We start from the raw sequence: 26,427 nt of genomic DNA, 5'->3' as shown, positions 1-26,427 counted from the left end.
TACCTCAGCATAACTGGGAGAACACAAACTTCTTGACTGTGTTCCTCTCTTGGTTCTCACACATCTTGAAGTTGGTGGATTTGTTTTTTCTCCTCAGGTGATGACACTGCTGAGCAGGCAACGCTTTGACATGAGAGCTTCCAGGCCTGTGCCTGGGGCATGGGACATGGGACATGGTGTCCCTGGCTGCCCCACTGCAGTCAGGGGCTCTGCACTGTCAGCTGTGAAGACAATTGTTCTAGACCAATGGGTACCACATGCATCTGTCTCAGCCCCTGTTGCCATGGAACTGTGGAGAACCACAGAGACTCCAACCTCTTCCCCACAATCTAAATAATACACTCTGGTGTATGCCAGCACTTCTTAATGGGCACCTCTTTCTTCCCCACTGAAAGAGGAGGGACAAAGATCAGCCATTAAAAAGATATAATCTTTGACATTTACAGTCAACTTCGTCAATCATATTATTTTCTTTACAGCTGAAAAAATATTTATTTTCCTTATTTATTTTATTTATTTAGTACGGACTAATCTTTCTGCTCCTAAGAAACCAGAGGAAGGCCTTATTCAAATGTTAGCATGATTCCCTATGTCATAAACATTAAAAGTGAGCAGAATTTGATCTGAAAAGAGTCATTACTGAAAAAACAGTTATTTTATACTAAAATAACAACCTTAACTGTAGGAGTTCAAATGGCTGAAATTCTGAAAGCACACAAAGAAAGGAAGGTATAGAAAATAAATAGCAAGTAGGAAGGAAGGTGACAGTAAACTGAAAAAAAACTAATTAATATTTCAAACTGATATATATTACTGCTTTCTTATCCTCTTATACTATTTGGTTACATCACATGGTATAAATAAGTTTAAATATGCTGCAATGATATGAAAATGTGTAGGCATATATAGGGCATTATCTGCTGTTACTTCTGTAGCACTACATCATTGTTTCCTGGCTGCTGATGTACTTAAATTTTTCCTAAGTTTATCTACCAATATTAGTCATATATGTCATTAAATTAAACTACTTAAAATTTTTAAAGGCTCTTTTAAAATCTATTGTTTCAGTATTCTGTACCCTTTGTACTCTATAAAATGACATATTGAAGGTTTTTAGGAAATAATAATCTGCAAAATGTAATAGTCAGTGTCAAGGAAGCCACTATTAAAGTACATAACCAGTTAAAACAACAAACAATGGGTTACTGGGAACAAGACTTCAGGGAAATACCTTAATGATAGCAGCAAAGATATTACCCACTGATATGTAATAAACTCCTTAGCAGATGATGGCCTGGGGAGAAAAGGGCTCAGAATTGTAACACCGTGATTAAAAAAATAGGTGATTCCTCAGGATAAAAGAACTGCTTTCACTTTCGAAGACTGACTGGAAGGGGTCCTTCCCAGCCACCCATTTATAAAACCAGTATCTTTATTTCTTAGCCTGGAAGAGTTATGACCCTATTGATTCAGAAATCTTAGTGGAAAGAAGGAAATACCACCAGTTAGACCTTGGGCAGGCCCTAATACTCAGGGCAAATACTTTGTTACTAAAGTAAGTTTGGGGTGATGGTGGAGGGGGAGAGAGAGGGGGAGATTATATATAAATATATATCCCCTTTCCATTTTGTGCTATGAAATGTAAAATGACTTCCTTAGGGAAGATGCATATGATTTCAATTTGGAAGGGAAAGTGCTGGTTAAAAAGGAGAAAAGGAGAGGAAGAGTGAGTGTGTGTCTTGTGTCTGTGTGCAAGCACTTCTACATGTTTATTTGAAAGCTATTGAAGCTCTCGAAAGTAAGTGGGTCACCTATAATAAAGTGCAGTAAGCTTTTCAGACGAAGTCCTGCTGTCTTTCCATTTTCTTTTTCTTACTTAGGCAGTGAAGGTTTACCCTGTTGTGTGTTGTATGCTCAGGGGAGTCATCACTGTAAGAACAAAGGCATAACTATAGATGAGTTTGGGCCTGGCTGAAAATTACATAAAATGACAAGCCAGAGCAAAAACTGGCTAAGGAAATCAAAGATAGGCTGTATTGTCTAAACACAGTGAGATGGAAATAATGTAGACCAGAGCAACTACTCATAAATCACTTCCAGGGAATAAAAAAAGGCAATCTGGGAAAGAGCAGCAAAGCATCTTGCAAAGGTGTTGCAAAGCGTGAGTCAAAGAGCTAAGGAAAAATATTTTTATAATAAAATCCAGAAACAGATGTTTAAGTATCTTAGGAAAGAGTCATAGTTGGCACTCAAATAGTCTCAACAACAGTTATTTAGTAAATGGTATCTATTTTATTATTGTTTTATGGTAGTTAATACTGATGTGTCTAAGTGGTTTTACATTTATTACTTATTATATACTCTGTTTAATTCCAAAGTAAAAATTGCTAATATTTCAAGAAATGAAAATGGTATCCTGGTTTTGTACACTGGGTGGGATTTCCTGTAAGAGACAGAAGAATATTATAATACATGTATATTTTTCTGCCCAATGCAAGAAATACATGCAACCATAGCACTATCCATTCACACAAAATGCTAATAGCAACCAAGTCAGACTAACTAAACTAAATTAGTTTAGCTTTTACAGCTGTACACACCAGTAAATTTGAAAGTCAAACTTGGTTTATTTTACCTTGGGGCACATAAAGTCATGGTATTTGGCAGCATGGAATAAGGGATATTAAATCAGCTTTTATGCTGTTGTTAAGGAACCCATAGAGGATGGGATTCAAGCAGCAGGACATCATACCCAGTAAATGGCAGATGCAATATACTAATTTAAAATGTCTGTTAGAAATGAGAGCGGCATTAAAATCTGTCACAATGTGGAAAAGGTGAAGAGGCATCCAACTGAAACCAAAAACTAGGATTAGCACTGTCAGTCTGCAAAAAACTCTCCGAGACCTTGTCTTAATTCTGATGATGGATCGTGATACCGTAATCACATCCTGGATCCTTGTGTTTTCTTCTGGTTTCATCTCAAAACAGATAGGTATCCCAGGGACGAATTTACTGGAGGAAGAGAGCCGGCTTTTTTCTGTGACAGAGGTTTCTGGGAGGTCTTTGGAATCAGTATCCTGATGATGCCTTGAAATAGCTGGCATCACGCTTGAAGTCTTTTTACTGTATCTTCTGTGGTGCTTTCTTCCAAAGGTGCAGCTCCACCTGGAATGGCTAGAGGGCTGCACCTGTGTGCTGGTGCTCTTAGAGGGAGGAAGCGTTAGGTTTATCATCTCCTTTTCTTCCAACTTGTTTTCCTTGCTTGACAGTCTGGAACCTATGCTCCTGCAGACGCTGGTGTGACTGGCAGTCAAACACACCAGTGGCAAGACATACTGCATCAACAACAAGGTTATTGTAAAGGCAATTCTGTAGGAATCGGATGGCCATGCCTCAATACACAAGAGCCTGTTCTCCAGAGCCTCTAAATTCAGAGTTTTGCTGAGGTCCACAGTTTTATGGAAAACTGGCAGAGGGGAGCAAATTGCAAAGCCAAAGGCCCAAATGGTCACTACTAAGAAATAGCCTTGTTTTGCTGTTAAATTGCTAGAAAGGGGATACTTTATCATACGGTACCTGACTGCAGCAATAGATACCAAAATCAATGTTGAAACCAGAACTGATGCGCACTGGAGGAAGGGCATTACGTGGCACATGATAGTGCCAAACATCCACTGGTCAAGCAGGACAGATGTCAGCGTGAAAGGTGAACAAAACAGGACAACTAAGATGTCAGAAAAGGCCAAGTTACCAATAAGAATGTTTATTATTGTCTTCTGCTTGCGCTTCAGTAGAGCCGTCAGTATAAGCAGATTTCCCACAAAGCCAGCCAGACTTATAAGTGTGTAGAGCCCAATAAGAAAGTACTGTATGTCATCAACACTGCTCTTATAATCTTCCCAGGCAGAAAAATTCTTTGTAGTAGCAGAGGTGTTCTTGGTAGGTGTCCTGTTGTTATGGTTTTTGAATCCAAAATCCATTTTACAGTTCTGCTTAGAATAAGAAAGGCATTAATTAGAATCTGAAAGAAGGGTGAGAACTGCTGTTAGTCAAATGTAAAGGAACATAAATTTACCTTGTATCACCTTATTGAAAATAAATTAATAGTGAGATTATTGTATTGTGAGGTGGATCCTGCTTAACTTCAGGTCATAGGTCTTATCATGTGGTGTTCAGCACACCAAGGCTTCCTGCTGCTCACGTGGGACAATGGCAATTTAGGCTTCTGCATTATGACACTGGCCTTATTTATGCTTTGCTTTAGACCATAATGTCAGCCTTTCCATGAGGGAGCAGTTAGCAACAAAACCAATCCATTTAGAGTCAGTGAGATTACTCATGTTGAGTAACAGTTCATTGGTATGAGTGTGGAAATGACAATCACAATCTGGGCATGTGCCCAGTCATTACAGGACAGCAAATTATGGTGAGAGCACCTGAAAATATACGATGTTTTGACATATGTTAACAACTGCAGTAGTATTTTTCACCTTGATAGAAGAAAACTGAGAGAAAACAGGTGAGGGCTTCCAAAAAGGATCAGCTTACAAGGACATCTATTGTTAGCGATCCAAGGGAATTCCTAATGTGCTGCATATACAAACAATCTTCTATTTCATCTGTTGCTCAAGCAGAAAGTAAAACTGCCTACAAATCATCCAGAGAGACTGAATGTAATACAGAGAGGACAGTAGTAACTGGAAGTAAACCCCACAGAGCCATTTGAAAGTTCAGGGAACTTCAACCACTTCTGCACCATCTCCCTACAGTTACAGTTTCACAGTGAGAGAAAGTCAGGGAAAGAGAGGGAATAAACCAATAGTCTGCTGGGTTCAACAGAAAACTGCTGTGGTGACAGGAGTTCTCTTTACAACATGGCCTAATAAATTTTCTTTTCATTTTGGATGTGTGAACTGAAAGCAGCCTCTTCCTGCAAAAGCTCAAAAGTTGCCAAGTGGGTTGCTCTCTTGCTCTCTGAGGTTCCTCTCCTGCTCACAAGCAACAAGTTGCTCTCTTAGCTTGAGTGACATTGGCAGTAAAGATGCAAACAGAAGTGTTAGTCTTGTAATACTGATCTTCAGTCCTCCAAATGCAAATTAATGTACCACTGATTTCACAGGGCTGTGTGCACTTTTTGGCATTTATCTTCCTGCTTTGTTTTAACAGCTGCTTCTATCTTAGGGGATTTGGTCACTCTCCCTTTTGTTGGTTGCTTGTTCCCCATGTGGCACGTGGCTGTAGCTTTCAGGGAAATGAAGATTCCTGAGAATCCCACTGTGGGAAACAGTACTAAGTAATTAAGCTTATTTTGAAAATCTGACTGCATATTTGAAGTGTTTTTCTAAACTGAATGTGCCCCAATGCCAGGATGCTCTTGCACCTGTTTTCAAGATCAAATTTAATTAATCTGAAGGTAATTTGTAGTTCCAAAAGTTGCATCATTTCCATCTCCTACATCAATCAGACAAGCAAATGATGTCCCCTTTCTGTATTCCTGGTCTTTGTACACTCCCTGAGACTGCCCAGATACACCTGCATGAGCTCACACCCTGTAAGCCTTAAGTGTGTTTTGGTCCCCTTTCCTTTCAACACTTGAAACAGGAGGCTACACTGCATAAAGCAGGAAGGACTGCAGCTTTGGGGCAGGATCCAGAGTGGCTTTGAATATTTACTGTAAGAATCAAATTAATGCAGTTAACATTAAGTACAAGGAGTATCTGTGGTTTACTTTTATAGTAAAATGTATTTTATGACACTTGCTGTAACATGATCTTGAAAGATTTTGAGTAACACCTACTTAAATCATATTCATCTGAAATACACCTCAGTCTGACTGGTTGATGTGACTCTTATTTTCACCAAAATCATGCCTCAGAATTTTCAGTTGCAATTGCTCAAAGGCCTGAGAGTGACAGGGAGAGCTTAGTACTATAAACATTATTCAGGTTTAGCCAAGTCAGAGGTACCACATAACTGAAAATATGCTAATTTAATATGTTTAAAGTACTCAGATATCATCTCATTCCACTTAAACCTATAATTTAAAAATCCATAAGTCATAATTCAGGAGAGTAAACAGGATACATATTTCTCTTTCCATATTTAAAAAGAAACAAAGAACACAAAAGTTAGGCAGGCAACCATCCTCCTCTGAAGGCAATTGACCATCCTCTGAAGGCAATTGCTCTTTCAGAAAATATTCCTTCTATTAGATGAGCTACTTGTAATAGTATTTACCCACGGATAAGAGCATATATCCTCCAGAATAAATAGCTCTTGACTGTGACTGACTGGTGCCTGTATAGTCTGTATATACAGTGACTATACAGGACAATTAATCTTTACAGCTGTGAACAATTTACAATCTTAGGAGACTTTTATCTACCTTAAAAACAAATAAAGACAAACACATACAGGGAGTAAGCAAAATCTGAACACTCCCTGAGAAATGCAGCCTTTCTGCTTCTGAAACACTGGAGTGATTTCTCCATAATATTGGAGAAAATACAGTCTGAGAAACTTCTATACAGCTGTAAAGAGTTAATATTACAGGCTGTAATTGCCTGATCACCTAAGGAAAGCCCTGAGCTATGCTTAAGAAATGATGCCCTTACATCATTAAAGACTGAGATAAAGTCTGAGCCAAAAATTGAAAACACTGAAGAGTCACATTCACAACAGAAGCTAAAGATGAAACACTGCTGCTTCAGACGTTCTTGTTCATTACATGTGACAGCAAAAAATCAGTCTGAGAACCTGGGAGAATTGTGATTACTTCAGAAGCCCAGAAAAATAGATTTTTGTGAATGTTGATGGGATGCCTCTTTATTTGCCTAACTAAAAGAATTGCAACATTATCCTGGAAAACAGGAATATGACTTCCCAAGATAAGCAAAAGCCAACTAATGAGATTATTTCTCCAGTTCCAAGGAAATGTTATGCAATGTAACAGGGTATTTGTTGGTCAGAACAGAAAACTTGAAACACAGATTTTATGCCAGGGAGCACAGAGCTCCTGCCTTACAGAAAACCCCAAACCAAACCAAAACCAAAAACAACAATAAAAAGCCAAACAAAAAAACAAGCAAACAAAAAAACCCCAAACCAACCAAACAAACAAAAAAACCAAACCCAAAACAAAACGGGAAAGATGCTTCTTTTCTGCCTCTCTGCTCCTCTCTAGGGAATCACTTGGCTATCAGCACCCCTGATCAGCCCGGAGCCCCGTTCCCCTCCCCAGTCCGCAGCCCCAGGCTCCCCGCAGCCGCCGCGGTGCGGGTATGCGGGATAAGTCAGGCCGCGCAGAGGACGCTCAGCCGAGCCCTTCCCTTCCCCGTTCCGCGGCTGAAGCCGACCCCCATAATTACCGCGCATTGGCTGGCAGGGCGCTGCCCCCCGCAAACTTGCGCCGCTGCCCCGCGAGAGGGACTGAGCCCCGCAGCGCGTTACCTGCGAGCCTCTCCGGCGGCGCCCCGGGCTTTGCCGAGGCGAGGGTAGGCGGGAAGGACCGTGGGTGAGGAGCGTGGGGCGAGTCGGGCAGCCCCCCGGCGGCACTCATAGCTCCGGCCTGGGCCGCGGTGGGGAGAGCGCAGTTCCCCAGGCTGGCTGGCGGCGCATCTTACGCTGGTGCTGGGGCGGCGCCGGGGCTCGCCTACGGTCTAGGTCCGGGCCCCGGGGCGGGATACCGGTGGCGGTGGCAGCCGCCGTGGCCGGTGCTGGCCCGGCTGCTGTCGGGGTCAGGGCTGGAGCCGCCGCGCGGGCGCATGTCGGGAGGCTGCTGGGCGCGGGATGTGGACCCGGTTGTTTCAGCCTGGCACGGTAAGACAATTAGAGTTTCCATGGAAATACAGCGAGACTGTAAACAACCCTGCGCTCGCCAGTACGTAAGGGACGCTCTCCGTTTCTCACCCGAAACTGGGGAAGACGCGCTCGGCCGAGGTGCAATGCTCAGCGTGGCGCGGGACATCGGGGAGAGCACTTGCCCGAGCCCTCGCTAGTTCCCCACTCTTTGGCTGGAGCAGAGAGCCGGTGGTATTTATCCGTATTGCTCAAACACCCATTAATTTTTACCATTATGTTAGAACAGGTGGGAGGTGATGGATTTCTCCCAAACTGTTTTTCTTTACAAGTTGAGTAACTCGGTTCTTACAAGTACCCGACGGATGGTTTTAACTTTATCTGGGCCATCAGTGGGAAGGCAGGGCATTTTTAAAAAGTGAGCATAAAAATTGTTGGGTATGTCATAACACAAAAGATGAAAAGACAAATTCTGCTGTTCTCACCAGCTGCTATCTTCTAGCACATGAGGAGTCATTGATCATAGTCCAATTACAGGGCTACTGGAGAACAGAGTGACATACAGGTCCCTGGGAGCACAACTGGCAGAACCTGACAGGAAAATGTAATGACTTTTCCACTTTCCAAGACACTCTTTTGGCAGCTGATATTAACACAGCACTGCAGAAAAGCTGTCAGTATAATTAGCCTGTGGGAGGCTATAACACACAAGGCAAAACAGCTGGGTCAACTGCATTGTAAAATAGCTCTTGGAAAGTTCAGTTAGGTTTCTTCTTTAACTCAGGTTAAAAAAATATTCATTTTAGGGTAAGTGATAAAGGAACAATAAACCATAATCTTCAGTGGATGGGCTCAGGACAGTGGAAGACTGCATCTCATCATCTTTCACTTGCTTCTGCATTATTCACTACCCACTGCTGGTGAATCATGGCATGTGCCAGGGTTGCCAGGTAGAAGTGACGTGCCAATCCATCTCATCCTTTTAAGACAGCTCTCCTGTTAGTCACCGAGGAGAACAAAATTAATCCTCTTCAGGCTGAGCAGCTGTTTGTAATATTTTCAACATCTTCCCACCTAACACTGATGGGGTTGAACCCACTCTGGTTCTAACCTGTGATGGGGGCTATTAAAATGATCTCCCAGGGCACCAGTTTACCTGGATGTCTCATGTTTCAGTGGAGCTTCTCATAAGGTTGACCACACTTCTTGAGGTGTATTTCCCTTCCTGGAAAGAGAAAAGTTTTAGAGACACTATATCTTTCTATGAAAGCTTCTGGCTACATCAGGCTGATGTTTTAAAAAGAACCAAAACAAAAACCAACCAACCAACCAACCAAAAAAACCCCAAAAGAACACCCAACCAAACAAAAACCCCACAAAACTTGCTGGCAGAGCCCATAAACAATAACAATAATAATAATAATTTTTTTTTGCATTGCACAGCTATGATTTATGTGGGATGCTGTTGTACCTTTGTAAATATAAAGCCTACCTCCATGTTCACCATTTCTAAGGAGGGCAAGCACTTACTACAATTTCACAGAGTCTCCAGAAATTATGTGCTTCTTCACAGGACCAGTCAGTAAGACAAGTGTTTTTTCCTCCAATAAATTTTCTCTTCAGAAAAAAATATCTCACTTGTTTTGTTAGTTATCTTATTTCAGGAGAATTTGTCAAACCATAGTGTACTGGCAGGTGTGGCTTTGTTAGGGTTTTTTTCCCCCTGGACCTGTAAATAACACCAGATTTCTCTCAGCTATATTTGGACAATTCAGCCCTAATACTTGTACACATCAGAGGCAATTACTATTCCAACCATTAACATTTTTTCCTTCTCACTGTTTGTGTACTTCTGTCTTGCCAAGTAATACTTCTGAATTATAAAACAGGTGATCTAGAGACATGAAAGATACTAACATTAGAGGTATCTAATATCAGGACTGACAATAGATAATAGTACAAGTTCCCTAGAAACCAGCCTCTATAGGGTTGATGGAGGAATTAAGAGAAGGTCATGATGACCTGCTCCTAGAGGAGCTGTGGAAGCAAGATGGTGCCTTGGAGAGAGGAGGCTGGGATTCACAAGTAAGAAAGGCACAAATGAAATACAGGAGAGAACTCTGTGGTTTTAAAAATACAAAATATTTTTCACATGTTTGCTAACACATTTTCAAATGTGTTCCAATTCTTTTGGGAGTACCATGACAGTAACTTCAAAATCTAGCTTCTAAAGGCTATCTGTGAAAGATACTTGTATCAAAGCTCCAACTGAAGTTGGTGACAACTGATAAATGCCACAAAAAATCAAGGTCTAAGCCACCTAACATCCAAATTCCATCTAATGTGGTCACTTGCTCTGAGAGAAAGCTCTTTGTGCATCAGTGTAATGTTACCCTAAAATCTGCCAGCAATGGCTTACCTATCCATGAACAAGACAATCTGAAACATAACTACTACAGAGTTAGAGGCACTTTGTGAGATACACAAATCCCACACATTTTTTTTTTACAAAATCTGTCAAAATTTTTCACACACATCAACCCAACTGCTCACCTCCCCTCCAGAAATACTACTGCAAAGTACTATTAAAAATACCACTAATATCTGGCTTCTGTAGATGTATATTTGGCCCATCCCCTTCACAGCCTCTTACCTCACATAAAGCAGCTGAGCATGAAGATAGCAAGCCTTGGACTACTAGAAGGTTTGCAAAGTTTGAGTTGCCTTTGCAATGGGAGGCAGGACATCTGAGAGTTAGCTAATAAAATACTTCCAAGGGTGAGCAAATAAAATACTTCCAAGGGTAATTGAAAATTTCTTCCTGCCTAACCTGTCTCTACATTTGCTTGGTGGTTGATTGTTAGTGCCCCTTCTGGATGCATGGTCTATTTCTGCTTCATCTGAAGCCAGATGAGAGCTTGTGTATGAGTCTATGTGAGTTTGAACCCTGGATGTACAGAGTGGGGTGGCTATAGCAGAAAGTGTGACTTATTTTATGTGTATTTTAGCTGGGTGGACATGATTTAAATTATATCTCAATCAGTCTTTAAGTAACACTGCATGTCATCTGGACAGCTTTACACTAGTTAGCTTGGCCATACTGTTGAAAGTGGAACTGCAGCAGCAAGACTCTCAGTAGAGGTTAACCACATAATTATTCATGCAGCTTCTTTGGATTTGTGACACTAGCAGTCAAGTGATGTGTTGTTATGTTTGGTGTCAGTTGCAATCACTGCAGAATAAGCATGCTCTTAGCCCAACAGAGAATTTGCTGCTCTTCTCACAGCAAATGATGATGACAGACGTTTGCCCCAAGGAGCACAAGTTCCCTTAACTGTGCGTAGCATAATGTGAAATGCAAGTATTTCAATGGTACTGATGTTCATTAGTAGAAAATAAAAATAATAAAAATAAAGTTAAAAAACCAACCTTCAGAGAGTGTTTCCACTCATTTCCATAGTGGTGATATCAGTTTGTTTTATAAATGATAGAAAAGAAAAACAAAGTGGTGTTTTTTCACTTGGGTGGATTTTAGGTTTTACAGAGGGATTGCATTTCCTGAACACATGAAAATACATATTAATGAAAGTGACAGTCTCATTTAATGACTTTTTTTTCCATTTTTGAGAGCTACAGGGAGAATTTTAATGGGTTGATCTCCTGGCATATTTCTTCTATGTGTTGCTTAAAAACATCTTGTTCCCTTCTCAATGCTTTTACTTCAAAGAAATTCTGTATTCTTTTATTCAAGCTGTTTTGTTTCCTTAGTTGAGATACTTGTGCTCTGTTTATTGTACTTATTCTCTTTTTGCAATGTCATTCCTTCACACAAATAAACATAGGCACACAAACAAACAAACAAGCATAGTCTTCCAGTCCGGGATGTCTTTGATGCACTCAAAAAATTTACTCTCTGCAAAAGGATAATCTTTAACACAGTGGCTATCTCACTGCTCCAGTGTTCTTGTGTCCCGACTGTGGTCATCAATAGCATAAGAGTTACTGAGGAAACATTTGGTATTTTTATGAACTTAGTGCTCCATCTTAACTGGTGCTGAAGCTGGGGATAAACAGAATAGGTAGGAACTGCAAAAGCCTGAGTTTCCTACAGAACATACCTGATACTGCATTTACTGCATAACGTCTTGTATATAGTTATAATGGAAAACCTTGAAAAGAGCCTGTCTGTTTATTGCAGTGTCTATTTATTAGTGTGTTTTAGTTTATTAGTGAAGTGCTTCAGAGAAGACTGATACAGTTCAACAGATCCAATCATGTGAGGTGGGCACACAACAGTAGGGCAGAGCAGGAAGCTTGTAGGAAGACTTGGGTTATAGCTTGTGTGAATACACACACACACATGTATAGCATGTATGTTAGAAAGACTCAGTGATTAAGGCAACCTTTTCCATTGCTCCACTGCACTATTTATGTCCTGACCTTGCAACCCTCTGCAGTGTGAATAACTATGAATAATTGTTGTTATCACTGTGAATTAAGGTCACTTAGTGACATGTAGGATCTATCTTTAATCTCTTACAAGTAATGATTACATTTCCATAGTATAAAAGAAGTATTGTGAGGCTTGTTCACCTGTGTTTATACAGTTTGAAGTTCTTGTACTATAAAAAATGAAGTGTAATGAATTGCTTTGTTTACTGCTTGTCAGTATCACACTGCTGAAATGGAGATCCTCATGACTAATGACAAAATGGAGGAAATTAAGATAATGCTTATCTGAAACTGGAAATTTCTCTGGTGGAAACAATGGCATTTCTCTATATGGATTTTGCTATAACACACAGTTAATACATTTCTGACAAATTAACCCATTAAAAATACTGTAGAATGGTGAGAAACAAAGACAAAATTAATACCTCTCCACTTCAAACTCAGCATTCAACCCTGTTATTCTATACTCCCATGTAGTGACATGAGGCAACCAGGTGGCACTAATTGCCAGGTAGCGGGCTTGACCTCGTGTTAAGCCCACCTGTGCCTAATTAGGGCAGGCCCCTACTGCACATGAGCAGGATTAGGGGGCCAATAAAAGGCTCACACCTGGGGAAGCCAGGGGCTGGTTTAGCCACCTTTGGAGCAGTAGCACTGATCCAGGCTGGTCAGAACACCATTTGTGAGATTCTACTGGGACACCTGGTTGGACCTTGGAGCACCACATCCATAGAAGAGGTTTGTCTTGCTACACTCCCACTCTCCTGGACTGTGCAGGGGAATGGAAAATGGGGACTTCTGATGATGCTTCCTCCTCCTGCTGCTTCCTGATGTGGGGTTTCTCCCACTGAATACAGTTCTTCACAAACTGCTCCAGTGCTAGTCCTTCCCACAGGCTGCAGTTCTTCAAGAGCTGCTCCAGTGTGAGTCCTTCCCATGGGGTGCAACCCTTAAAGAACAGAGTGCTCCACCATGGGTGCTCCCCAAGTCACAGTTCCTGCCAGAAAATCTGCTCCTGTGCAAGCTTCTCTCCACAAACCGGGTGTGGATGTCTGCTCCACCATGGCCCTTCATAGGCTGAAGGGGGACAGCTTATGTCACCATGGTGTCACCACAGGCAGCAGAGGAATCTATGGTCCAGCACCTGAAGCACCTTCTCACTCTACTCCTTCACTGACCCTGGTGTCTGAAGAGCTGGTTCTTACATTTCTCTTACTGCCCTTTCTAACAACTGCTACAAAACATTTTTTACCCTTTCTTAAAGATGCTATCACAGGGGCATCACCAGTATTGCTGATGGGCTCAGCTTCGGCCAGCGACAGGTCCATTTTGGACTTGACTGAAAATGGCTCTGTCCAACATGGGAACAGCTTCTTGTGTCTTCTAACAGCAGCCCCCCTTCTACCAAAACATTGTCATAAAACCCCAAGCCTCTTATTCTGAAATGGTTCTAAAAATGGATCTCTGCCCTGGATACCTGTTGTCAGAGTACCACAATTCTGCATCACAGAATGCTTTTCAAATTTTTTTAAATAGCCATCTTGCCCATAACGGTATAAGCACTACAGGGAAGCAGTGACATCATCCTGACATAGAAAAAGATGTTTTCCCTGTCTAGCAATATATCTATTGCCATTAAAAAATCCCCATATTGGTAAAAAAATATTTTTTGTTTTTTAATGAGATGAAGGGAACATTCCACATCCATAGTAATGACAGTCCTCAGTTCTACATGTCCAGGAGTGTCACTGCTTCAGACAAATATGCTCTTTAAAGGATCTTCAGCTTAGATCTCTGTCTGAGTGTAGCCACCTTCACTCTGCTCAGATGGAGACTGGTGCATGTTGGTGACCCACATACAACTGAAGTTCTTGAGAAGCATTATATAAAGCTTGCACTTATCTTCTGGCTACTGCTGTTAAAATGTAGCAACCCTGAGGTATGCCTTCAGTTTTTTTTTCTCACATTGAAGACTGCAGTTCCATTGCAGTTAGGCTGAGTTCAGTATAAACATTGGCCTCAATGCTGGGTTCTGAAACCTTCTCATGAGCCTTGTTCTGAAAAAAAAAAAATAAAAAAAATTTGCAATCATTCATATGTGCAAATTTTTATCTATAATTAACATGATTCCTCACTTGAGACTTAACGCTAAGTAATAGTGCTGCCATATAATAGGAGTATGCCTGAAGGCAAGAATAGAAGAGCATGTAACTTGAAAAATGAATCTGGAGCCTTGGAGGAATTATGGAACTTCTGTTTGCTAAGAAACCCAACATCCTAATACAGCCTTCAGGATTTGTCAGGTCAGTGCTGCTTAACTTTATCTGGGTAATTTCTCTCAGACTTCCAAACTCACAGGTTTCAATGCCCATTGAAGAGGATCTTCTGCAGCAGTGCTTTTTGTGAGTGAGACAGGAAAGTATTTCAGGATCACAAGAAGACTAAATGGAAAACAAAATTTTCACTTTTGCTTTTTATGAATTTGTGCATTACACACAACTATCTTCCTATAATTTGTGATAGTTTGCAGAGCTGCTTATGCCAGCTGCATAAAAAAATTAGTCCAGTTGCTGGAAACTGGAGTTTTTGAAAGAAGCCTAAGACCTGCAGAAGGCAACAGTCACCACCTTCTCCACTCTGCATCTCACTATGGAAATTTGTTCTTTATTTTCAAGGATCCAATTTGCCTTCCAGCTCCCTTGAATATCCCACTGCTCTGTATGAATTTACAGCAATGTCTTTCATTTTCCTTAGATCATACAGGATGGTGAACCACTTGGCTGGGATCAATCAGAAAAATATCCACAAGGGCCACAGTGACAGCTGTATTTTCTTGAGGGTTGGTAATTTAGTGCCTTAAGTTAATTTTAAAATAGTTTCTTATTGCTTCTACCTTGAAAAAAAAAAAATACAGACAGGAAGGTAGCTGTACTGGTTTAAAAAGCCAAACCCGAACTTTGTAGCTTGATCCTTAAATTGCCTCTTCGCCCACTTTCCAAGAAAGCTTCCATTTCCATCTTTAGTTTGGCCACAAGATGGCAATAACTTGCAGACAAAATCCTGAAACAGCCAAGCGGTGATTTGAAACTGTCTCCCTTCCTGAGCTTTTCCCTGCGCTCTGCTCCCTCCTCTTTTGTTTCAATATTTAATTGCATTTATTTCGGAATTACTAGGCAACCCACCCCCAGATGTGTAATTTAAAAGTGATGTGCTTGCAGTGAAAATCTGCTCCGCAGAGCACCATCATGTGATACTGGGGTAAGGTGGAGTTCAGCTTTAAGGGGGAGTCTCCAGCTTTCCTCACCAATCTTTAGGATCTCAGCTGGCGGAATACCACAGGATCCTTCCCCTTTCCGTACTCCTCCTTCTCCATCCAGACTTCTGAGCACATCGAAGACGGGCAGAGCAGTTGCAAGGTGAGTTTCCCCTGTGGTTTCTTTCCCCTGGCCATGGGCTGTTGTGAGCTGGTTTAGACTGGTGTTTGCTTGCTCTCCTAGTTGCAGATGACAAAATCCCAGGGAAGGATAGGCTCCAGGTTGGACTTAGAAGTGAACCCTCAGCTTGGGCTGACAGCATTTTGTACTTAATTGTAAAGAGCTCAAATAGTTCTACAGTGCATTTCCAGTCATCTCACAGCATGTTACTTTGCCGTTTCTGTTGGTGCTAAACTTTTGATTAAAATCCTCCTGGAGATTCGTGAAGGGGGGAGACTACAATCACCCGGAGGGATCTGCAGAGCTGTGGGCTCTTTCCACCTCATGCCATCACCCGGGATAGGGAGGAATCTCTCTTTTGTCTTGTGAGCTAGTGGGGTTGGGGTCAGGGAACAGTGTAACTCTCCAAGATATGCAGCTTAATCCCTCCTGATATCTGGTCCATTTTGGAGAGATGATCAGGGAGGAAGGACTCCTTGTCACTTGGCAGCAGTGCTGTGTTTCTGAGCTGGTTCTCAGCCATGCTCTTAGGTAGCACCTCTGGTATGGGAAGAAGCAGGGGAAAAAGGAGAAGTGGCATTTTCTGATTTTGAGGTTGATATTTAATAAATAACCCAGAGCAGAGCTCAGCTGACAGAAAAGAAACCTAGGCCATCTCATTGCTGGGAGCAGTTTGGTCCCGGCTGGTGAGAAAACCTGCCTAGTTCTCTCCTTGCAATATGTTGCTTCTCACCAGCTCTGCTCCTTCCATCATTCTGTCAAGTCCCAGGGCTGGACTGACCATCTCATGCTGTACGAGTGACAGTGAAGATCATTATGAAATACAGACACTGATTTTTGTGATGGGGTTAATTCATACCACTGGAAATTGGGGCAACACATGCACACTTGCCCTTTGGGTAAAGCACCTGCTTCTACCTCTGGGAGAAGTCATGCTTCAAGAGACCCTTGAGAGGTGGGAGGTTCTTTACCAGACCCTAGACCACACTACGTGGTCTAGAGAGATCTGATAAACCTGGTTAACAGAGACAGCAAGGCTGACAGATAATTCTCAGGTGCATGTCTGGCTAGCTTGAAAATCAGAGTAGCCAAATCTCAGGCAGAGATCTTTTCTCCAAAGTCAGTTATGTTAACTTTGGCAGTAAAATATCCCTCAGAGGCAAGCTACATAACCTGTCATGATTTCATGTAGCCATGTGCTGATTATAAAGAGCAATCAGAGCCAGCTGAAGTGAGCTCATGATGCTAGTGAGATGACATGCAATTGACAGAGTCATCCTTTTGCTGACCCTCAGGAGAAGGGGGAGATGCACTGGCACTCTGTCTCTGCCCCAGTGAGGAGACAGCTGCAGCTCTAATCCCCAGCATGCAGCTGGTTAATAGGGTGTCTGCCACCTGTAACAAAGACTATTCTGCTCTGGAGACCTCGTTGGCATCAAAATTAATAATGAGCATCATGTAAGACCAAATGCTCACCCTTTCAGGCGAAATTTTAAGGAACTGCATTTTAGTAGGCAATGTTTTTACAGCTTTTGTGATAAGTGCCATATAGAGCCGGGTGTGAAACCCACTTGTATAAATTTTAAGCGGCATTCCTTTCATTACCATAACCTAAGGTTAAGTGAGCAATAAATCTGCTCATGGGTGAGTGGGAAGAAGGAAGGCTTCAGATTCAGAGCAGCTGCTGTTAACAATGGGCTGGAGTAAAGGTGTGTTAGGTAATTTGATTTTTTCTTTTTTTTTTTTTTGTTTTGGTTTTTTTTTGGGTTTTTTTGTGGTTTTTTGTTTGTTTGTTTGTTTGTTTGTTTTGTTTTCTCTCCTGAACATGTATACCTGAGTTTTTCTGACTTTGAAATCCAAGGCCTTGCAAAGGAGTGGTTATTTAGGCATACCTATTTGTGTCACACAGGTAAAAAATTTTCTGCGGTGTTTTAATTTTTGCTGTTTTTTGCCTTTCATCTTGTTTTGTTCTTTCTTTGCTGCACAGATCTGATAGCTGAGATTAAAGTGTTCAGAATTCCTGATTTGCCTTTGACTCAGTCAAAGTGCTTTGGGTACTCCGCTGATCAACATCAAGTTTTTTCCACCCCTCGCGTTTATGTGATGAGTTTATCCCCACCCCCATGTGATGGCTGGATATAATTCCACTTAGAGCAGTTTGAGACGGCAGATCTCTGCAGATTAAACTTCTAAAAAGGAGATTTGAAATGTCAAGTATGCTTGTGGAAGACCAAGTATGCTGGTTAGAGCAAAAGTATTTTGGGGAGCAGCTGAGGGAAATAGGATTATTTAATGTGGAGAATAGGAGTCTGAGAGAAGACTTTATACACGCTCCCCACAACTATGTGAAAGGAGGTTGTAGTGAGGTAGGGGTTGGTATCTTCTCCCTGACAACAAGAAGAGGAAATGTCCTCATGTTGTACCAGGGGAGGTTTAGATTGGATATTAGGAACAATATCTTCACCAAAAGGATTGTCAGGCACTGGGATAGGCTGCCCAGGTCAGTGGCTGAGTCACCGTCCATGAAGTCATTTAAAAGATGTGGTGCTTAGGGACACAGTTTAGTGATGGACTTGACAGCGCTAAGTTAACAGTTGGATTTGGCCATTCTGAAGGTCTTTTCCAACAAGCAAAACGACTCTATATATTCTAAGACTAAAATTGCCTCTCAGCTCGTTATTTCACGTAACTTGTGCAGGCTGTTAAGGGTCCGGGAAGGGGATGCGTTTCAGGCTGGCAGACCTGTATTTTCATCCTACTTTCCGCTTTTCTTACCCCGGACTGCAGCCACCGCTCAGCCTCGGACCGGACGCCGCCACCGCCGGCCTCACGCAGGGGCTTCCCCAACCCGCGGGAGGAGCGGTGGCCGGTGGGGGGGGGGGGGGGGGGAGTGACCCCCGCCTGGCCGGGGGAGCGGGGGCAGCCCGAACACCGCTCCCAGCCGCCGATAGACGAGACCTGAGCGGCCTCTGCGCTCCCCCCTCGGGACCAGCCCTGCCGCGGCTCCGCGCCGGGGGGGAGGATGGAAGGGGTGGGAGGGGGGGGGGGTGCCTGGTGGGCGACGCGCCCGGGGCTGACCGCCCCTGCTCTTCCCCTTCTGCCCAGGCGATGCGATGGAAATACGGCAGCGAGGGGCGGGCTCTGCCGATGGTCTGCTGACGGGCTGATGGGCACGATTTGAACTCCCGGAGAGGTTCGGATAGAGCGGCGGCGGCTGTGCACGTCGTACGGCGAGTTGGAACAGCATGAATGCTTCGGTTCTCGCCCCCCTGGAAAATATTTCCCGTCGCCTGAATTTTTCGGAGAACTCGCAGGTCTTACAGTTTGAGGATGAGGATTGCCATGTTCCTCTGGCCATGGTCTTCACTTTGGCCTTGGCTTATGGGACTGTGATAATTCTGGGAGTCTCTGGGAATCTGGCTCTGATTGTAATTATTTTAAAACAAAAGGAGATGCGCAATGTTACCAACATCCTCATTGTCAATCTGTCCTTTTCCGATCTTTTAGTGACCATCATGTGTCTTCCCTTTACCTTTGTGTATACTTTAATGGACCACTGGATTTTTGGGGAGGCCATGTGCAAATTGAACCCTTTTGTGCAATGTGCCTCAATCACCGTGTCGGTCTTTTCTTTAGTCCTCATTGCTATCGAGCGCCATCAGCTGATCATCAATCCCCGTGGCTGGAGGCCCAACAACAGGCATGCCTACCTTGGGATTGCAGCCATATGGATCTTAGCCACGGCCTCTTCTCTGCCTTTCTTGATCTATCATGTGTTAACGGATGAACCCTTCAGAAACTTAACATTTGATGAGTATAAGGACAAATACGTGTGTTTGGACCTGTTCCCCTTGGACACTGCCAGGCTTTCTTACACCACAACGCTTTTGGTGATTCAGTACTTCGGACCGCTTTGTTTTATATTTATTTGCTACCTAAAGGTAAGAGAGAATCCCTTTCTGTCTGCTCTTTGTTTATACTTGCAAAGATAATAGTTGTAGGTTAAATTATTCCACATGTTTCTCTTTATTGAATATCCTGCAGATATACATACGACTAAAAAAAAGGAACAACATGATGGACAAGATGAGAGACAGTAAGTACAGATCCTCTGAAACCAGACGGATCAACATCATGCTGATCTCAATAGTTGTCGCATTTGCAGTTTGCTGGCTGCCTCTCACCATCTTCAATATCGTGTTTGATTGGAACCATGAAATTTTGCCCGTGGCTACCTGCAGCCACAACCTCCTGTTCCTGATTTGCCACCTCACTGCCATGATCTCCACCTGCGTGAACCCCATCTTCTACGGTTTTCTCAATAAGAACTTCCAAAGGGACTTGCAGTTTTTGTTTCAGTTTTGTAATTTCCGCTCCCATGAGGAGGATTATGAGACTATAGCAATGTCCACCATGCACACAGATGTTTCAAAAACCTCTTTAAAGCAGACAAGCCCAGTTGCATTTAAAATATTAAATAGCGATGATGATGACAAAATATAAAGAAGTAATAAAAAATCTACACCAAACAGCTGGAAGTGTGATCGCAGGTGAAATGTGTCCAAGGAAAAGCACAATTACATAACAAGTACAAAATGGGTAAAGTTTTTCATCTTTTTCCTAGGAACTTTGATTGTTGTCACTTTGAAGCTATACACTCTGCATTTTCACCCCCTTTACTGCTTCAATGTTCACAGCAGTTATATCTGAATCATATTATAAGGCATAGTCAAACCTGCTACTACCTATGGTTTTCATCAGCTGTCATTTGTTCTGTTTTCTTTGTACAGTTACGTGCTTTACCACAAAGATGTATTTGTTGGGTTTTTTTTTTTAAAGAAGTAGTTTTCAGGAGTGTCTGTCTAAGACCATAAGAAACAATATGAACTGCAGGGAGGCTGTCACTACAGGGGACACCCACTCCAGCATAAAATTGGGACATCGAAGAGTTTTTCTTTGTTGTAATTTTTTTTTTTTTTTTTAATCCAGCTTTTGATCAATGTTAAAATCTTGTAAAATTAGTCTAGGCACACAGAAAATGATTCTGTGAAACCTGTAGAATATGTTAAATGGGGACAAGCATTTGTCTCATTCGTAGTGGCAATTCAGGCTGTAATCACTTAGGATTAAGAGAGAAATTCTGTTCTCATTTACAAAAATAAAATCCTACAGTAATTCCACAGTGCGCAACAGGATAACTCTGATATTTCACCACAGCAGATGAAAGCACAAATAGGCCTTCATTCCCAACTGATTACAACTGATTTTAATCATACAGGCTTTTTAATTTTAAAAAACCCAAACCCCATTTTCATTTGTCATCACTGAGAAGAGTTATTGTTTTTGGGATGAAATGTATTGTCCATCCCAAGTTTATGAATAGTGTAAATTCTCCTTTAGACCTATGTCTAAAGAATCTAAAGGGAGATTGGACTGTTCAGTGAAAATCAGGTGTAGTATTAAAAAAATAAGATTTGTCTACCTGAGTATTTTCATAATAAGTAGTGCTAATCTATATAAACTATATATAGTCTCATAATATTCTGTGTTCAGATGCAATGGTATTAATCCAGATTACCTCCAAGACAACAGATGGTTTAATCAAGATCTGCAAAAGTTAATAGGAGTCTATGGATAATAGTTTGGGTGTGATTAGTATGTTTAGCTTCCAAACTCACAGTTTCCACAGTTTTTTGAAGTGCAGAAGTATTTGCCAAATATACACAATAGAGCTCTGTGTGTTGTTGTTTAAAAGATATATCCTCTAATTACACAAAATACTCATTACTAGATTGATCCCCATCTGAGGGAAACCCTCATAATCTGACCTGAATGTAAATAAAACTATAGTATCAGCCAGCTGTGTCATAAGGTGTACTTTGCTGTATAATCAATGCCTTTTTGAATAATCAGCTTTTAAAAATACAGTATGGACCCTCTTTTAGGAAGGTCACTTCAAAGCATTCTGGCAGAGAAGAGGGTCTTTATAGAGGGTACAGATGTATATGTAGCATAAATGGAAATCTGACCTGGTATCTTTCTGAGCAAAAAGATCTCAGGATGTGATGGTGAATTTAATATCTTCTAAATTTGACATGGGAAAATGCCTAAAAAATGAAAATTATTTGTTTTTTAAATGTATTTAAAAGTCCAAAACTGTGCCTTGTGCTGTCTTTTAAGCAGTGTAGAATATTAAAGTAGCAATGTGTTCTTGTACTTTACAGTTCCATAGATTTCTCTACTGGCAGATGATTTAATTAAGGAGGCTTCTGTGGCTGAGAACAGAGAGCGAATGTAGAAAATGAATTATAACACAGAACTTTCTTTCAGAGCTTAGCCCTTCTGTATTTTATGAGATTTCCCTTTTCTTCGTGGTTCTCTCTGGATCATGTTGCTAGTAACTTGAGAGGCTCCTGAAATTATCCCCCTGTCACTTTACAGTGTTTTTTTATGCTAAGGGATGTGTAATTTCACAAAGAGATATAATGTAGAAAACCAACCATGTTTTTCTATTAAGACTATCACAGTGGGCTTATCCCACTAGAAAAAAAATCACAGTGAATTTTATGGGTTTTTTTTTTTTTTTGATTTTCGAAAAATGCATTTTCTCTCAATACAGTGAAATAAGAAAATGGAATAATTTGAGAAAGTTAACAGTTAATTTGATGGGAATTTTTGGTCAGGCTGAATTAGATATTTATATGGAGTTGGTGTTGGAACCTGCTGGTACACAGGGACCTCAAACTGGTGTGTCCTATCATTCAGAGGTCTTCAATGGGACAGCAACACGATTCCTCCAATGTCAGCCTTTCTCCTGCTTGGGGTCTGGACTCAAGCCAAAGAGACCATCTGATACCATCTCATACTGTGTCCTGAGAATGGGTCTCAGGTCTTTTTTGCCTACCAGCACCCAATGAACAAGGTGAAGTGTAAGTAGCAGCATCCCTTTGGCTTTTCTGTGCTGAGCTCAGAAGCCATTTTTCAGCTGCACTGCTGTCCTAAGATCAGGCTACTCTTACGTGGTTCCTCACTTGCCTGCCAGAAGCCTTTCTGAGCCTCTGTTAAGGATGCAGGCTAGCACATTGTCATACAAAGAGCACAGAGGATGCTGCCTGAAAGGACAGTGGAAATGAACACAGTGTAAAGAGGTGTTCAGCAAGAAAATGCATTTGGAGAATTTCAGAAGCAAAATCATTGCTCTTCTGAAGAATTTGTTATGAGGGAAAAAAAAAAAAAAAAGTAGCCCTTCTGCAGTGCTGACCAGACATCCAGACATCTGCAGGGTGTAGATGACATCTACTGTGAGTAGTATTTTTGTCTTTGGTTTCATAACTTGACACTGGAGTCTTCAAAAGCTGCTGGAGACTTCCCCCTCCTGACACTCCTGGCTCCAACACTAATCCTCTTTTTCACTTTCAGAGCTTCAGCATAGCTTCTCATCCTCTATAAGCTAAGTTTCTTTCTAGGGTAAGCTGTTTAGTTTCATGTTCTTCTATCCTTTCTCAGTCATTCTGGTTTAATATTTGTTTTTCCTGTGTGCTTTTTTTTGTCAAACTCCCCACACTTCAGCAGCACATGCTGAATCCTATCTCAAAAGCCTGAAGATCCCTCTTATTCTTTCCGACTGGTAGAAAAGTGTTACTGACAGAAAAAGAGAACAGTGAGGGATCTATAATGTATCTCACTATTTATGTGCAATACATTTCCTGTCAAATCTACAGCCTTAAATGACAATTGTAACTATTTAATAAAGATTAATGTGTTTCATTTTACAGTTCTTTTATCATCCTAAACTTCACTTTTATTCACCACAGAGATTTAAAGCTTCTACATAATCTAAATACACCAGCATATTTGTATGTCATCTTGATAAATACTTCCCATGTTGATTATTTTTTTTCCAACATATCTTGGTTGTGTCATTGTCACTATGTATGGTAATGAACAACTTTCATGTCTTCATTTAAAAAAAGGAACAATAAAGGAGGCAATTAATTGACACTAATATCTGCTTTTGGTTGGCTAAGAGAAAATTGGATATAAAAAAATCTCAGTCCTTTTTTTCCTTCTCATAAAAAAAAAAATGGATCTAAACCAGTAAAAGGAATTAACATGGCTGCCCACCTCCCAGGTCACTTGAGCTGATGATAACTGCCACTCATCACTAATGAAGGGCTAAGGATTCATATATTCTGGCTCTGCTGTCTTGTAGTACAATACCAGCTGTTATTAATGGATTCCAAGAGCAGAATTTGGTACTGATTCATAGTCAGACTGTAAATCAGTATATATTTAAATCTAGGCCTGCTCAGCAGGTTCTGATTCTGACCTCAGGAAAATGTTCTGAGATAATGAAACTGGAGAATTTACTTAAAGTTAATAATTCGCCTAGGCTCTTTGCTGAGTAAAAGTTCATTGCTGGCTGGCAGCTCACACTCTTTCCTAAAAATAAGATTTTGGATTTCATTTTGTGTCGAAACAAATTAATGGTATATAGTTTTTCTCAGGATTTTTTCTCTTGAGTCCAGTGCTTGAAAATGCTTCAGTTTAAGGCTTTGCCTCAGATCTACTCCTATGCCTTGGATAAAAGGTTTTACCAAGCTGGTGTATAATTAATGAACACAATAAGAAAACTCTGTTTTTCTGTTCTTTTTTCTGTTCTGTATTTTTTAAAGCATAGGAAGGAAGCATGAGCTTCAATAATACCTCTATCTGCAACAGATTAAATTGACTCAGTTGAATAGAAAGAGTAAGTAAATAATTATAGCCAATGATAATTTTGTTGACAGCTGTTCTTAACTGAAGTATATATGCAGCTCCAAGCTCTGCCATGTCTTTATTCCTATGTTCTCTAATATGTGGTATCTATGTCTCTCTCTGCTTCTGTGTTAAATACGCAAGTCATCACTAAAGTTGATGTGAAAGAAAATTATTTTATTCTTTCCATGCTTAGCAGAATTTCACATGCTTGAGCATTACGTATAAGAGGGAAAAACATGACGAGCTTTAGTCTCTTTATACTTGTTTAACCTGTGGTCAGAAATAACTTCAATATTTCCCCACACACAAAGTAATGTTATAGTCCAACTGAAGTTGCTATTTCAAAGATGAAGGAGAGCATTCACACAGACTGACTTCAGCTGGAGAATGGCAGTTTTCCTGGACTCCTCCAGTGGCAGTTCAAGGGCATTCACACTTTCTCTACTCTAGATGCTACCCATCTACCAAAATGTCTCTTTCCATTTCCTACACAGGCTGCTAAAGGATGGGCAGCTTCCAGGGACAGCACTAGGCCTACCAGCTGCTGCCTCCCTTCTTCCACCTTCCACAGTGCTTCTGCTGCCACTTCAAACTTCATACCTTTGGCAGCTGTTTCTGAGGAAGTAATGGGAATTTTGTAAAGTGCCCAAGTATATGGTAAAATTCCGCTCTATTCAGGACAGCGCTTTAAGTAGTTTTTCACTAAAATTATCTTCCAGCAATTTTCTGGTAGGCAAGTTTCTAAAAATTTGCACTGCATAGAAGTACATAATTTACAAAGTCTGTATAGGAATTATGTCCATGCAGAACATCCAGCTCATTGCAGCAAACTAGAAACACACTGTCCTGTGTTTTCCAGAGATCTGGGTCAATAACCTGGTTATCTGACACAGGTCTAGCAAAGCTGCAAGAAATTTGCATCAGGTGCAAATGTGCTTGCTGCACAAGGGTGGCTCTGCATAGTTAACTAAGTTGCCACAACTTAAGCAAAGTTTCAGATATGCAGGGAAACAAATGCACAGAATTTGGAAAAAAAGCAAAAAAACAGAAAAAAAAAAGCAAAAAACCAGAAAAAAAAGCAGAAGATCTAGCCTTGATGCATTCTGTCAGATCTACACAAAAAGGCTCAAAGGAACAATCAGCACTTATTTGTTTGGGGGGCCAACAAACTGATTCACAAATGTTTTCTGGGGCAAAGTGGTGGTGAAAAACAATGATTAAAGGGTTCTTTGATTCTTTTTTTCAGAAAAGGGATACGGATGAAAATCCATATATTTCTCTGAAATGTTATATTAGGATTCTTCATCTGACATTAATCTAGATCTGTTTTTGAGACAAAGGAAACAAACTGGTTTGGGCACAACTGAAAAATAACAGCTTTTCATTGCACCCACCCACTGCAAATGAGTCCATTTGCTTTCATTTATGCTTAACATGGAGAACATTTGTCTATGGCAGGAGGAGTAACCTGATCAACAGAGTTCTTGTCTTTCTTGATTTGTGTTCACACTGGTTTTTTGCTGCTGTTTTTCACTTTGCAATGTATTTTTTTCCCAAGCTATGACATTTTTATTATGATATTTATAATGTTTCTTAATAAAATCTCTGTAAAAAGATGTTCTTGAAAGATCCTATTCAAGTTGTGCTTGAACAAATGGGTAAAAGGCCATACATGATTTGTAGAAATGTGGCTGGCAATGTGATGATGTTTCAGGGCATAGAGAAGTATAAAATATATTCGTTGCTTACTGTTATTCAGCTTTTTTTCTTTGAAGCTTTTGCCATAATTTTAGTCATTGTAATCTAAATGTTAAGTAAGTCTACATGTCTAGTGATTCCCCTTGTTGACCAGCCTCTGGAGACGTCCAGCTAGTGTAACATATCTTGTTTCCTTACCTATGACCCCCATGTTTGCCATGATTGTCCTCTCATTATTTGTAATATACTTGAACATGTATATGCAAAAGTGTTCACTTTTTTT

At 41.0% G+C, this 26,427-nt stretch overlaps 2 protein-coding genes across 4 annotated transcripts; one reads left to right on the top strand and one right to left on the bottom strand.

Moving 5' to 3' along the window:
* NPY5R (neuropeptide Y receptor Y5) lies at positions 1-8,056 on the bottom strand. 2 transcript variants are annotated; one of them, XM_071743091.1, is made up of 2 exons: positions 7,371-8,056; positions 1-3,992 (listed from the first exon to the last, which is right to left on the bottom strand). In XM_071743091.1, exon 2 carries the CDS (start codon positions 3,981-3,983, stop codon positions 2,652-2,654), a length of 1,332 nt encoding a protein of 443 aa, XP_071599192.1. In that variant the 5' UTR covers positions 3,984-3,992; positions 7,371-8,056; the 3' UTR covers positions 1-2,651. The 2 variants fall into 2 exon arrangements, with proteins under 2 accessions (XP_071599192.1, XP_071599191.1); XM_071743090.1 differs by having other exon boundaries at positions 7,453-8,038.
* A 7,285-nt stretch (positions 8,057-15,341) lies between these two features.
* Positions 15,342-24,311, top strand: NPY1R (neuropeptide Y receptor Y1). Of its 2 annotated transcripts, none has more exons than XM_071743092.1 (3): positions 15,342-15,668; positions 18,792-19,627; positions 19,731-24,311. In XM_071743092.1, exons 2-3 carry the CDS (start codon positions 18,932-18,934, stop codon positions 20,187-20,189), a joined length of 1,155 nt encoding a protein of 384 aa, XP_071599193.1. In that variant the 5' UTR covers positions 15,342-15,668; positions 18,792-18,931; the 3' UTR covers positions 20,190-24,311. The 2 variants fall into 2 exon arrangements, with proteins under 2 accessions (XP_071599193.1, XP_071599194.1); XM_071743093.1 differs by lacking the exon at positions 15,342-15,668 and adding an exon at positions 17,497-17,595.
* Positions 24,312-26,427: the final 2,116 nt, after the last annotated feature.

Source organism: Heliangelus exortis, chromosome 4 (genome assembly GCF_036169615.1).
Source record: "Heliangelus exortis chromosome 4, bHelExo1.hap1, whole genome shotgun sequence".
Classification (NCBI taxonomy): Eukaryota; Metazoa; Chordata; class Aves; order Apodiformes; family Trochilidae; genus Heliangelus; species Heliangelus exortis.
The sequence above is the reverse complement of the archived record's forward strand: the minus strand, read 5'-3'. Positions and strand labels throughout refer to the sequence as shown.